At 49.4% G+C, this 13473-nt stretch overlaps 4 protein-coding genes across 4 annotated transcripts; 2 read left to right on the plus strand and 2 right to left on the minus strand.

The window, feature by feature from the left end:
- Positions 1-135: 135 nt before the first annotated feature.
- LACBIDRAFT_298637 (uncharacterized protein) lies at positions 136-637 on the plus strand (the record flags this gene model as incomplete). The annotated part of the gene is made up of 2 exons (XM_001881796.1): positions 136-274; positions 405-637. 2 exons carry the CDS (start codon positions 136-138, stop codon positions 635-637), a joined length of 372 nt encoding a protein of 123 aa, XP_001881831.1.
- Positions 638-963: 326 nt separating this feature from the next.
- LACBIDRAFT_327938 (uncharacterized protein) lies at positions 964-3795 on the plus strand (the record flags this gene model as incomplete). The annotated part of the gene is made up of 11 exons (XM_001881797.1): positions 964-1012; positions 1070-1319; positions 1419-1508; positions 2027-2106; positions 2245-2264; positions 2370-2485; positions 2529-2681; positions 2720-2938; positions 3007-3117; positions 3177-3639; positions 3691-3795. 11 exons carry the CDS (start codon positions 964-966, stop codon positions 3793-3795), a joined length of 1656 nt encoding a protein of 551 aa, XP_001881832.1.
- Positions 3796-4577: 782 nt separating this feature from the next.
- Positions 4578-7364, minus strand: LACBIDRAFT_298639 (uncharacterized protein; the record flags this gene model as incomplete). Its single annotated transcript, XM_001881930.1, has 16 exons — positions 4578-4712; positions 4771-4791; positions 4868-5018; positions 5071-5135; positions 5192-5260; positions 5325-5644; positions 5702-5722; positions 5868-5915; positions 6082-6118; positions 6170-6220; positions 6288-6361; positions 6420-6797; positions 6852-6912; positions 6966-7054; positions 7106-7259; positions 7323-7364. The coding sequence occupies 16 exons, from the start codon at positions 7362-7364 to the stop codon at positions 4578-4580; spliced, it is 1716 nt and encodes a 571-aa protein (XP_001881965.1).
- Positions 7365-8686: 1322 nt separating this feature from the next.
- Positions 8687-12704, minus strand: LACBIDRAFT_298640 (uncharacterized protein; the record flags this gene model as incomplete). Its single annotated transcript, XM_001881931.1, has 12 exons — positions 8687-8713; positions 8767-8938; positions 9148-9212; positions 9267-9335; positions 9402-11020; positions 11082-11673; positions 11731-11781; positions 11846-11883; positions 11949-11984; positions 12079-12151; positions 12204-12292; positions 12356-12704. 12 exons carry the CDS (start codon positions 12702-12704, stop codon positions 8687-8689), a joined length of 3180 nt encoding a protein of 1059 aa, XP_001881966.1.
- Between the last annotated feature and the right edge of the window lie 769 nt (positions 12705-13473).

Raw genomic sequence — 13473 nt, forward strand, 5'->3', positions numbered from 1 at the left:
CGAAGATAGGCAAAGTTTTTTGAGTTCCTCCTCTCGTTATCTGTTGCTTTCTACTGGCTATGACTCTTGACTGAAGCATGGGATCGATAGGCAAAGTTTCCCGAATTCTTCCTGATTGACAAGTTGTTTGTAGCAATGGCAAGGTCACCGGATAAGCTGCCACGGCCGGATCCTGACGGCCGTGTTATAATGGTCAAAGCATTATTAGACTCCAAGGGTGTTCGAGATTTCGAACCTGTCTCCCTTTTCTGTGGCCATCTGACAACTGGGCAAGGTAAAGAGTCCCGTTCACAAGCTTGTAAACTCTTCACTCACACCTTATCTGCTTGCAGAATATCGTTGGGGAGATTGAGCAAATGGCTGATGACGTTTTCGAAGAAGTCGTCAGCTCACCAATATCAAAGAAGCCGTTCTTAAACCTGCACAAACTGCGCATCGAGTTCAGAATCAACACTTTGCTTTGGGTGACCGTGTTACGATGGTACAAGACTCTGGAGGCATTCCGCTATCAGTCAAAGGTATCGTCATTGGGCCCAATTCGAAGACTATAAGCGTAATGTTGGATGTTCCGTTTACGTTTGGTAGTATGACGTTGGGGGATCTATGTATCGATTTTCCCTCCTTCGTATTTGCTTGATGCTTACGGTGCAAATGTAGGTGCTCGCAGTATTGTGGTTCGACAGTCCAGCAAACCCACTCTTCGTCTCCTTGTGAGACAACTGATAAGGCCACTATATTTCCATTCAAACTTGCCAAAGGTTCAATGTAAGTATCAGCGCAATCTATGCGGAAGAACCAATAGTATATTTGGCAGTTTAGTGATGTCGCAGGAATCTGGGGTGCAAAGCAATGCTCATTTGAGAAGGCATCGATCCGAATTGCCAATATCTCTTAAGACTGGCCCGTAGAAGTATAAGTAGAGTAGATAGTCACACTGACGACCCACACTGAAACATCCTCAGCATGTCTTTGAACCCAACAGATTCCGGAACTGTCGACTCGGGGGTCAAGGGTACAACCGTTTTTGCATTCTAAGTCCTACATCTTGTTGACATGATCATATGTGTAGATCCCGGATCCACTCCTATATGGTCCAGCCCCGGTGAAGGAGGGAGCGGTGGTAACCCATTCGACGACTCCCAACCGTCTCTCGGAGGAGTGACGGAGATTCGAGTGTGGGCTGACAAGTACATTGACGCTATTCAAGTCGCGTACGTTGACACCGTCACTCCTAAACATGGTGGGGGTGGAGGTCATGCCTACACCTTTTTTTTGGACACCGACGAGAAAATTGTGAAGATCAATGGTCGCGGTTCAAAGTATATCGATCAACTGCAATTCTTTACTGACATAGGTGACTTCTTCTAGCATTTTGATTCGCCCGCTTTGTTTTATGACATTGGCTGTAATACAAACAGAAGCTCCCCTGTTTACGGTGGATCCAGTGGGAATTCATTTAGCTGGAGTCCGCCCCAAGACTATTATCTCAGAAACTTTAGCGGGAGGAGGTAAGCACAGCCAGAGAACGTGCCATTCAACTTCAACTAGTCTCAATGAACGCAGTGACAAATACCTCGATTCGCTTCAGTCAATCTTTAATAAGGAGTAACTAGTAAATCCCGAGTCTATGGGGTTGTGTTGGATTGTTCGCGGGCTTCCAAGCACCGTCATGTAACGCGTATTGACAATAACAATAATGCAATGGTTGGGGTTGGGTTTATAAACATGGAGGTTCCAATTTTTTGACAACTTCACGGAGTCAGCAAATGTAAGAAATGCATTGCTTTTCCGGCCCTCGCGCCTTGTTACCGTATTAATTTTTACGCTTGACGACAAGCGACTCATCAGACACTCCTCACACGCCTTCATTAGGAAAAATCCAGGAGATACTACGTCTAACTAACAACTAATTTACATAAAATTTGCTGGATACACACTCATAATTTGTTGTGAATCACAGGGTTTTTCCTCCGTGGTTCATGTTGAAGGCAAGCTCCGCACTGTCAAATAAAGAATGATTTTGCAGATCAATCAACCCGCAAAACAAATCCCACAATGAAATTTACGAAAACAACATCCGAATAACTGTCAGTGAAATGCCTCAAGGTCAGAAGAGTGGGGCTCTCTGATCATATGAATTAATTGGGGCGCGGCAAGACTTTTTTTGGTCTCCTGGAGAAACCTGGTGGATTGTATCGGAGCGACTGGGGATACTATTTTGCAACTATTTTGGATCAAATTCAGGTGGTTTCGCGATGCGAAAGGTGAGTGCAGGTGGGGAAAGGAAGCGAGTAGAGTTGCGGAAATGAGGGCATGTGTCCGTGAATGGCCATTGAAGAATTTGTTGATTCAGAGTACTATGTACATAGCACAAAAGACGGAAAGGACAATACTTCAATATGGCGGAGCCCACAATAAATATCGAAACCCCAGCCATCAATGAAAGCCGATTCAAGTTTCAGTCCCTTCCAAGAGCACTTGCGACGTGCGTGAAAGCAGGATCATGGGACGGTCTGTGGGACCAACAGCCGGAGGGGACGTAGGCGTAAGAAAGCGCGTCGTCAAGCGGACACGTTAATCAAGGATATTGATGGCCATGGCCACGAATCGGCTGGTCGGAACTCGACAGACAATGCGAGGCCACCGTGGTGGCCCGAGGGACGCACTTCAAGGCATGTCACGTGCGTTATTTAAGAGGGAGTCCACTTGGAGTCCACAGCAATCCGTCCTCTGTCCCTTCTTCAACAAACATCGTCTTCCTGGCTCCTAATTACTCCAGTTCGATGTCCACAAACACAGACAGCTCCCTCCAAGTGCGACGATCCACAAGACTCAATAAGGCGCTTGAAGAAGGGCTTCCCACCGACTCCTCGGAAATCGTCGCCTTTTCGACCAATAAAAGTGGCACCAAAGAGAAACGCATCGAAGGATGCTTATCGTAAGTTTTCCATTCGTCGTGATCCACTTCCACCTAGAAGTTGATGCCTCACTCTATGCTCCCTGTAGATCGCGAGAAGGCGAGTCCAAGGACAGCCGCGACTCGTCACGAATTGATGCCTTTTTTGAGTCGAAAAGCCAAGGTTCCGGGCCGAAGTACCGCGTCGACGGAACGTCTTTGTGAGTTTCTCAATCTGGCCCGCCCAGTTACTACGGACTGATAAATGTCCGTGTTACAGGAATATACCTCCAATCGCTTCACCTTCTATAAATTCCCTTAAGCGCAAGGGCGATGCGCAGACTGAGGAAGCGCCTCCCAGGAAGAAGTTACGAGGAAGCGACGCCATCGCGGCGCATATGATCCTACACCCAGGCTCCAGAAAGTTCCAACCCTGGACTTCGGGGCACAAAAAATATGACCTGGAGAAGGTGTACAATAAGGCCATCGAAAATTTGAATATACTAAGGGATGGTCAGACGACGGTGACCCAAGAGGAGAAAATCAAGGTTGCAGGACTAGAAGCGGACCCTCGCGTACTTTGGTACACCTTCGTCTCAGTCAAATGTGCTGGATGTGACGGGGTGTTGTGTGGTGACAAACGTAGGGCTTTTTATACCACGCTTTGGAGCAAGCATGCAAGAAGCTGCGAGCCAGCTAAAGCAATTTATCAGAGGCAGGGTGCGCCCGCACCGTCCATGCCGGTGAGTATTCCATCTCTCAAAGAACATTTCACCTTCTGACCTGCTGTTTAGACTCATACCCCAAAGGACCATGAAGGGGCGAATTCGCTCGTGTTGCTAAGCAGCGGATTTGGAACTCCAAGCCAGGCATCGACGCCAGCCTCCTTGAGCTCCTAAAAGTCGGTATTGGCCTCGGGAGACAACGTGAGGTTCCGGGTGAATTGGTCATGGGCTGGCATAATTAAATTTGAAAACGGGCTTGTATCGTATTGAAGTATTCGCTTCGGAAATTGACCAGAAAGCGTGCCGTAACTTGCGATTAGCCGTCGGATTTGATTTGAACAAAGATGAAGCTGAAAGAAGGAGATATAATGGCACCAGTGCGGGGCATTTTTTCGTGTTTGTAGCTGTTATTGAACTTATTCGCTTATGTACGTTTCTGAAATGTTATGGGTTCAACGGATATATCCGAAAATCTAATCTAAGGCAGAAGATGGCACTTGTGCCGGGAAAGGTTCAGGACCGCGCCCGAGGACCAGTCCTGTATAAAGAGAGCAACGGTCATGGGCTGGCATAATTAAATTCAAAAACGGACTTGTATCGTATTGAAGTACTCGCTTCGGAAATTGACCAGAAAGCGTGCCGTAACTTGCGGTTAGCCGTCGGATTTGATTTGAACAAAGATGAAGCTGAAAGAAGGAGATAGTGGTGGCACTTGTGCCGGGTATCATAAAAGACTGGGGTATAGGTCCTCGAAAGTCAGATGTCGATCAATTGTGGCCTAGCAAACACATGAATCAGCCTAAACCTGGATGAAAGCGCCAAGAACTCACCAATAGATAAATACGAATATCGAGATATAGATATAGATAGTGAATGAGTGTAGTAGCAACTAGTCTTCAAGTCCTCGGGCCAGTGGCGTCAATGCAAATCGTCCTCCTCTCTGAGAGAAAGAAGGTTCAGGACTGCGCCCGACCACGCCTGAACAAAGGAAGCAATCGCTTGAAGCGCTGCCCTCCTTTCCATCCTTGAGTCCTTTCATGATCAGGCGCACTAACGTCTGAGGGTCCGAACAAGTACGTCTTTCTCAAGTCCTACCATAACCACCACCATCAGCACTTTAGCACACACGTTGGGGAAAAGAGAGCTCACAAGAGATCTAGAGCTCGATATCTACACCACACCATACCCACAAATCAGCACCTCTATTTCAAATACCAAGAGATGGAAACCAAACCGTGTGACTGACCTGTGGATTCTGCATGTTCTGGCAAAGATCCTTCCCCTCCTCGATCACTTTCAACTCTTTTTGCGAAGGAGGTCGGCCACGGGATTTGATCTTCTTTTCGTAGTTTTCATATTGCTCTTTCATCTTCTTGCGCTGGCGCTTTGTATTAGCGCTATTAATCGATATGATTAGTTAGAGTACAGAAGGGAGGGGGAAACGCCTACTTCACAGCTTGCATCAGCTGCCGTAGGGTTGGCCGTGGATTTTCCTTGAGGAGATCAATGATAGCCTAGAACACGCCACTGTTATCAACTCCATTTCACTCCTAAACAGAGACAAACTCACCTCAGTCATCGACTCCCCCGCCTTATTCTCAACGCCCATCTGGGAATCTTTGCAAGCGGACACGCAAACCTGTCCCCAACATTCCATTCAGTCCACAAAGAGAATTGTCATCGGGACGTGAGAAGGGACATACAACATGCTGCCGATCAAGACTAGACAGATCCATTCGCGCACATAACCCCGAGCAGCGTTTCCGAGGGTTGATAACAATGTTAAAAGAGCTTTGCCTCGGTAGGGGTGAAGCTGCTGGCTTTCCCGTGCTGGCCTTCTTCCCTAAGGCCTTGAGGCCACTAAACCGACCATGAGGCCTGCTCTTCAAGTCGGGCTTGGGGTAAGTCGGGTCTGTCGACTCTTCCGGTCTGTCCGTGTCTTCGGGCCTCTGTGTTGGCTCAATCTTCCGCAGGACGTGCGACTTGAAAGGGAGCACGATGCGAGCATAGGGTTCTACGAAAACTAAAAAAAATTATCTGTTACCCTAAAAGAAGCAAGAGGGAGAGGAAGGGGACGTACATCGTCTGCAGAACCGACGAACTACATCATATTACGAACGTCAGCGTGAGAGAAAGACGCAAGGAAGGGGAAGTTACAGTGGGGAAAAAGGAGAGGAGGAGAGCGGGAAAAGAGATAACGGGAAGGGAGTGGTAGACGATGGAAAAAAGAGGAGGAGGGTACCCACATCGGCTGGGCCAAGTGCCTATTCGATGGCAACGATGATGCTTCAAGTCTGTCGGGTAGATGTTAGCGAGGTATAGGATGGGGGTGGTTTGCAGGGGGATAAGAAAAACATTGAAAAGATAACGTGAGAGCGCCGGAGAGCAATCATGACGGAAAGGCACACAAAGACGACGGAAAGCGGGCCGAGAACAGATAGACAATAAGAAAATACACACCAAGCAAAGTTGCAGAATGACAGCAGTCAAAGATGGCCTGTGACATATCAGTACGGATGGGGGTGACACGAACGCAATCGACACATACCACAAGTTTCGCTTGCGGGAACAAAGGCAGAACCAGACACTGCCTGAGGATCTATATACATCACCTCATCATCAGCAACAATCCTATTTTTCATTTCAAAAGCAAGCAGAAGACGTACATCATCAAGTATGATCTTCTCATCTACCACCTTCATCTCGGGACCGATACTGATAGCGTCAAGGGGAATGATATCTACCGTCACACACTCAATCAGTCGCCAAATGATGTGGGAAGGGAAAAAGGGACGCACATTCATCGTAGCCGTCCTCTTCCTCTTCTTCCTCTGCGGAGTCGGAGGAGGAGAAGTGGGTGACGAACTTCAAAAGATCGGCTTCGATGGCGTCTTCTTCTGACAGCCCAAGGGTGGAGGTCTCGATGGTGGTGGTGGTGTGGGCGGTGCGGGTCGAAATTGTTCGTTGGACGGTCGTGTACTCGGGTAAAGATACCCAATTGGGGAGGCTTGTATTGGCGAGGGCTGTGGAGCATTCAGAGGTGGTGGCATTGGTGATGGTAGTGGTGTTGTTGTCGGTGATCTGAGGAACAGCGCTATTGCTATTGGTGTTGGTAGTGTCGGCCGGTGGAGTTTCCCTCTTCTCGCTCTCCTTCCTCTGCGCCGAATGACCAGAATCTGCACAGACGATCAGCTCACTTCAACACACACAAGGGTGAGGGAGATACCCACACAACAGGAAGTGCTCGTCCCCAGGCGACGAGCCCGCCGTAAGCCTCATGATCTCCCTGAGCTGCAACGTCATGTAGAAGGTAGAGTCCAAAGTAACTCAAAGGAACAACATACAATATTGGCTCTAGTAGGCAGATATTCCTGTTGCGTCCCAGGTGCGTCGGTGAGCACCACAATATTCGCATCTTGGTATCCACCTTGAGCTTTAAAAAATGATCAGCTTGAAGTAGCTGCAAGAACTTAGTTAGACCTACTCAATAATAGCTCCCTGAACTCCCTGACCTCGTTCTGCGGGCCCCTCAAATTCCAATCAGTGCCCTCGGGGTAATTAATTCCAATGAGAAGCGCCTTCTTTCGAAGAGGTTGGGCAATATTTGTTGATGATGTGAGAGCGGAACCGATGCTGTTCTGTAGTACACATAATGGATAGTTGTGACCTAAAAACAACAAAAACTCCAAAAAAAAACTAACCGTGACTGTCAACATAGTCGAAAGGCCAACTGGTAGCTTCATCGCCTGCGAAGTTGAGGCAGCAGGCAGGTGAAGGTAGGGACACTGCTGAACAAGAGTACTCATTTGCAATACGCGATGATTTGGTGAGATAGATAGGTCGCAAGATAAAGATAAGCGTACACAGCTCTGCGGGTTTCAATGAAATCCATTATAAGTGTACGGAGTAGTTGCACTGCCGTCTCAAGTCTGTGTAATGAAGAAGAAGACACGTGGAGATCGGCACGGTGACTGATCGGGATTCGGGACGAATGCAAACTTCGCCAAGTTTACATCCTCTACCTCCTCCCCCACGTATGTAGCCCGACAGCGTCCTCAGGCAATTCGCCATAATTCCCAGTGACAACCCAACCGAGAGAGAATATTATGGCCCATGATATGGGCCTTACAATAAACTCTTCCACACGATCTTCACTGCGGATACAATGCGGATAGCGAATTTGCTATCTTGCCCCAATACCTTGAAAATACTCTCGATATAGACGATCCAACCATGACATTTCAAGTTCTCGACTTGAAGCCATTGCTGATTTTACATCTCAAATTCCCAGGGGACATTGCACCTCCCTCAAGCCGCCAGGCTGCGGATGACCAGATTAGGTTGAGATTAGGTCTCACCTGGTCGATATTAAGTATAGGCCAGTCATCCTCATGCACAACTACTTGTAATGGTAACCCTTACTGCTGTATCTGACGTAGAATACGAAAACTAGCCGATGAAAACTCTTCATGGCGTCAGTGCCTTCGGCACACACTTATATTTCTACCGCTTGGATACAACTACCAAACAGATTACGCCCCTCACGGTCGGCGGTGTGCCCCCCATACACCAATGGGACTGCGATCTCTTAGCCGCCGAAGGGAGCGCCGGTTTCGCGCGGTTTGTGAAGAGATTATGGAAGACTGCGCAAGCAAGAACGCCCATACGTAACGGCAATTGTGGTTGCCAGTGGGTGACACAGCGATCTTGAAGGCTGTAAACGTCGAGAACGCGCTCAACACGTTTAGTCACAAGGAGAAAGCTCCACATGGGGCTGTGAAGGCGAGGGGATCTGTCAGGCGCGCATGTCGTAAAGGGGTGTGTTGTTATGAGGGCGCTTGCCCTGGTACTAGTATTTCAAGTTATATAATGAATAAATGTATAGGTATCTATCATGAGTGGTATCCGGATCCGTGTATAGAATAAGTCCAATGGTATGTATGTACGAATGCAATGTTACAGTTTAAGAACCGATGCAGCGCAGACCGGTAAAAGAAATCTGGTCAACACAACCACAAAATCCAATCGAAACAAGGAGCATCATAGCTCGCGCGGAACAGCACACTCAAAGTTCCCAAAGCCGCCCCATCTCCTACACGTTATTATCAGTCTCATTCAAAACCCATCAAACAAAGAAATACTCACCAAAGGCCTGGAGCTAGAGATTTGGGGATCTTGAAAGTTATCCATCTCCACTTCCTGTGGAACCATCACTGAGCGCCCCTTCGCCGCCAACTTCGCATTTTTCGCCTTAACTTGCTTTTTGTAGTCCCGAGACATGGTGTGGAGACGGAGGTAGTACCTGTGGAGATCGTGGCTGGAGGGGCGGGTGGGTCAGTGACGGACTAGAGGGGTGAAGGAAGGGGAGGAGTAGCGAGGGAAGGAAGACGGGGAAAAGACAGAAGACGAAGGAAGGAAACATGACGAAGAGAGGAAGCAAGACGTAGTAAGGGCGGAAGACCAGGAAAGGACGGAAGACCAAGGAAGAAAGGAAGACGAGGAAAAGGGGGATAGAAAAGGACCCACCTAACATTCGTCAACAGATCCCTCAAACTAGGATTCGGATCCTTCTTCAACAACGCGATCAAAGCCTAGCCGAAAGTATCAGCAAACCCTCTCCCCCCTGAATTGAGAAAGAAACCCACCTGGGTCATCGACGACCCACTCTGATCCTCCCACGACCTCTGGCCATCCTTCGATGCAGACAATGATATCTACAGCCCACCCAATCAGGTCAACCTCCATTCAAAATCACAAAAAGGAAGAAAAAAGGAACATACAACATCAACATGATGCACCACGCCCCCATTCGCCTTCTTCTCCATCTCCCACCGTTCATGACAGAATCCAGTGCAGAACAACGCTTCGGGGGACATACACCGTTGGATAGGCGACCCAGTGAGGTTTTCATACCAATGTTCCGAAGCTCCCGACGGTCCAAACGCATTTGCTCCTGCTGGTACCGAATAACCGCTTGTTGTATGATATGACTCGGTCGATCTGCGTGATGAACTCCCGGCTGCAGCTGCAGCTTCCAACGAAATCGCTGCAGCACCCAGCGAACCCTGCCTGGCTTTATTGCCCCCCACAACCACGTGTTGTCCTCCGGGAAACATAACACCGCCTGGCGGAATAGCTCCCTCCGAGCCAGCTCGCACGCCTACAAGAGACGTCGAAGCCTTCACGTCCGTCCGGATAGTCAACGATTGGGCTTTGATGCCTTCCGGGGACACGCCTTTCTTTGCCAACGGTGTCTTCCCACCCGGCTTGACGTTCTCCTTATCCTTGCCCTTGTTGCCAGCCCCCTCAACCCGCTGAGAAACAACCTTGGTCGAACTCTTTGTCGTGATAGCGATCTTCCTGAAATCGTATTGACTAGGTTCGTAAAGCAACTGCGTAGCAGCCGCCTTGATCCCTTGCGCATTGGTCCCGTACGCAGCATCGAGGTCTTCATTCCACTCATTGATTTGTCCCAACCCAAACTCTCCAGGACTCAAAGCAGGCGACGCAGCCGTCGAGGAGGGCCCAACGTCCTCCGCAACCGATTCCATGCCCATCGACCCACCAACCTCCGCCAACCCGGCAGACCCAACAACAGGTGACTCCAATATCCGATCAATTGACGTCCGCCTCCACCGCACCGAACGTGAGCTCACACGTCTGGTTTGATACACTTTTCGAGAAGAGATGTCGAGTTGTGGGAGGAGGGGTTTCGCTTGGTGTTGTTGAGCTTGGGTTTGGGAGTGTTGGGCGGTTTGGTGTTGGGGCTGTTGCTGAAACTGGGGGTTTTGGTGGTGGGCGTGTTGGTGAGGGTGGGTGTGAAGGGGTGTATGAGGGTGTGGGCGTCTGCATGGACGGGCATCGGGATAGGGAAGTGGCTGGGAAGTGGTGGGTGAGGTAGCAGGAGAAGAGGAGGAGGAAGAGGAGGGAGCGTCGGGTCGTAGGGAGGGGAACATGATGGGAGACGGGGAAAAGTTGTTTGCGTTATCGGTTGAGGAATACGTCTCACCACCGTCCAGTGAAACTTCCGAAAAAGAAGCCAAAGAAGCATACCGCTCCCCCGCCTCCAACTCCAACTCCTGCTTCACCCAAGGCGGACACGTACATATACACGTACACGTCACAGGTGAAGACGTAGCAGGGTTAAGCGGGGACGGCTTGAACGTCGTATGCAACGGGCTCTTGGGCTGAGATCCCGCAGGGCTCCGGACAGGACTTTGAGGAAGAACATCAGGATTAAGCGGGGACGGCTTGAACGTCGTATGCATCGGGCTCTTGGGCTGAGATCCCGCAGGGCTCTGAGGAGCATTCCGAACAGGACTCGTAGGACCCTGATTGGCAGCAGGAGTTTTAGGGCCCAGTGGGGTAGGCGGTCCCACTGGCACTGCTTGTCTCCTGACTTTATGAGATGGTCGATATAAGAGACGGGAAAAGGGGAGGAAATTGGAATGAAGGCTTACCGTTAACGTTCCACCGCGAGTTACTCCTTCGTCTGCCTTTGTTCATCCAGGGGACGTAGACGCGGTTGCATCGGAAATGTTCGAGGTCTGTGAGAGGCATCAGCATGCGAACGGAAGGGTGGATAGATAAGAGGGCGAAGAGGAGGATCAGGAAAGTGGAAGAGGAGCGAAGGAGGCGGGAGAAAGGAAAAAGGGAACTGGGAGCAGAGGATAATGGAGGAAACATGTTGGGAATGAAGTGTGTTGGGAGTGAAACAGAGAGGAAAGAGGACGAAGAGGTTTGAAGATAAAGGAAGAAAAGATGATGAAAGGAAACATCAAAGGCAAGGAAGAAGGAAGGGGTACAAGGGAAGGAGGAGGTGCCAGGAGCGAAGAAGAAATGTTTGAAAGATGAAGAGGGGAGCATGCCGGGAACGAATGAGGAAGGAAGGAGCGTATCTGAAACGAGAGAGAGGGCAGTCGTGCGTTGGGAGAAAAAAGCGTGTTGAGAGTGAAGGATAACGGAAGGAGCGTATCGGGAATGAAAAAGTGACGTTGGAAACCAAAAAAACCCACCAAGCAAAGAGGCAGAATGACACGAATCAAACACCGCCTGCAGATATCTCATCAACGTGGAACAGCACAAAGCAAAGTAGAAAAAAAGACATACGACGAGTGAACTCCCAATAGGAAGCGGAGCAACGAGACGTTCTCGTAGAACCTAGAGTGAACGTCAGCACCAAGTCTATGTACCCCGTGAAAGGAAGAAAGGAAGAAAGACGGACGTTATCCTGAATCAACTCATTGTCCATCGCCACGATGACTAGATCAACATATGTATGTATCAGTGACAGAGCAAGAAGGAAAGAATGGTTAACGAGGACGTACATTCATCTTTCCCATCTTCCTCTTCCAACAGGTTATCTGTATCCTGTTGTGTCGAATGGCCTGCAACTATTCAACATTCCACGTCAGACCGCATACTTATACACCGCCGCTTGAAAGAGAGAGAACGTACAATGAAAGAAAAACCGATCCCCAGAACGCGCGTCCTCCACCAGTTCATCCATCCTTCTCATCTTACCATTTCCCTTCATCAGCAAAAAGAAAAAGGTGGAAAAAAGAAAAGAAAAGAGGACATACAATATTATCCCTCGTAGGCTTCATATCCTCCTCCAAACCATCCTTATCCATCAATAAACATATCTCATCGGGATCGTATCCGTAATGATCTACCGTGTACACCGACGTCAGTCGAATCGAGTTAGAGTGGAAAAAAAGAAGGAAGGACCCACCGATCAACAACTGACGCATATCCAATACGTCTTGATGCGGTCCTCTCAGCCTCTCGACGTGGTCGTAGTTCTGTATCCCGATCAACAAAGCCTTGCGCTTGGGTTTTCGAGGCGTCTCCGAGCCCAACGGCTTTGGCTCTCCGTCGACCTTTGGTTTCCCCTCCTTCTCCTCCTCTTTCACCGCCGTCTTCACCTCCCCTTCCTCCACCTCCCCCTCCCCAACTTTCACCTCCGCAATCCTCCCCTCCGTACCGACATTCACCCATCCTCGCGGACTTTGAACCTCCTGCTGCTCCAAGTCCTTCCGTTTCAGCCTAAACACACCCAACCTCTGCTTGACGATCTTCATCAAGCCCTTCCAAAGCTTTCCTATCTTGCGTGGGGGAGGCACGGTGGGCGAGTCGTAGGGGTGTAATGGTGGAGTGGAGTTGGGGTATTAGGGAATCGGAAACTATAATTGGCCGTGAGTCATTCGCCCTTCTTCCGTTTATAAAGGTACAACTAATTGGTCAAGCGCCCGTAATTAACGGACGCTGTAAAAGAAAGAACAACGTAGTGTACTTACACTGCTCAACGTGCGTTCCCAGCGCTTAATGACGAATTGGCTATGTCAAAGCGCGTGAGAGCTAAGAGAACATAGCTTTGTAGTATCGTTTTGGAGATGGACGAAGGGCACCAGGCGAGCGTGTGTCGTGCTGCCAGGCACACGCTGGCCAGAAGCCAGATAAGCCGTTTGTGCCAATCTTTGATCATAGCTGTAAATAAATTCGATCAGCCAATCACGCATCATTGCGATTTCAAACTCAGTGGCGCTCGACGGGCGCCAACACCCACACGCACCATGCGCTTGGCACGCCGCTCAAGATGCAGTACATATTACTGTGAAGGGCAAGCTTGAACCAGACTTCCGACCTGGCCCCTATCCTTTTGCTAGGCTTTTCTCAATGCATACCAAAAATACCATCGACCCCGGGTTTTCTCTGCTGCCGATGGGAAATCCCGCACCGCACTCAGCGCTGCCTTCGTATCCACACGACGTACGATCGAGAATGGTGCGTCCTAGAGACGGGAGCTAATTATCCTTCAATGGGCTCATTAGCTAGTTATCATGGCGATCG

Source organism: Laccaria bicolor, genomic scaffold (genome assembly GCF_000143565.1).
Source record: "Laccaria bicolor S238N-H82 LACBIscaffold_14 genomic scaffold, whole genome shotgun sequence".
Classification (NCBI taxonomy): Eukaryota; Fungi; Basidiomycota; class Agaricomycetes; order Agaricales; family Hydnangiaceae; genus Laccaria; species Laccaria bicolor.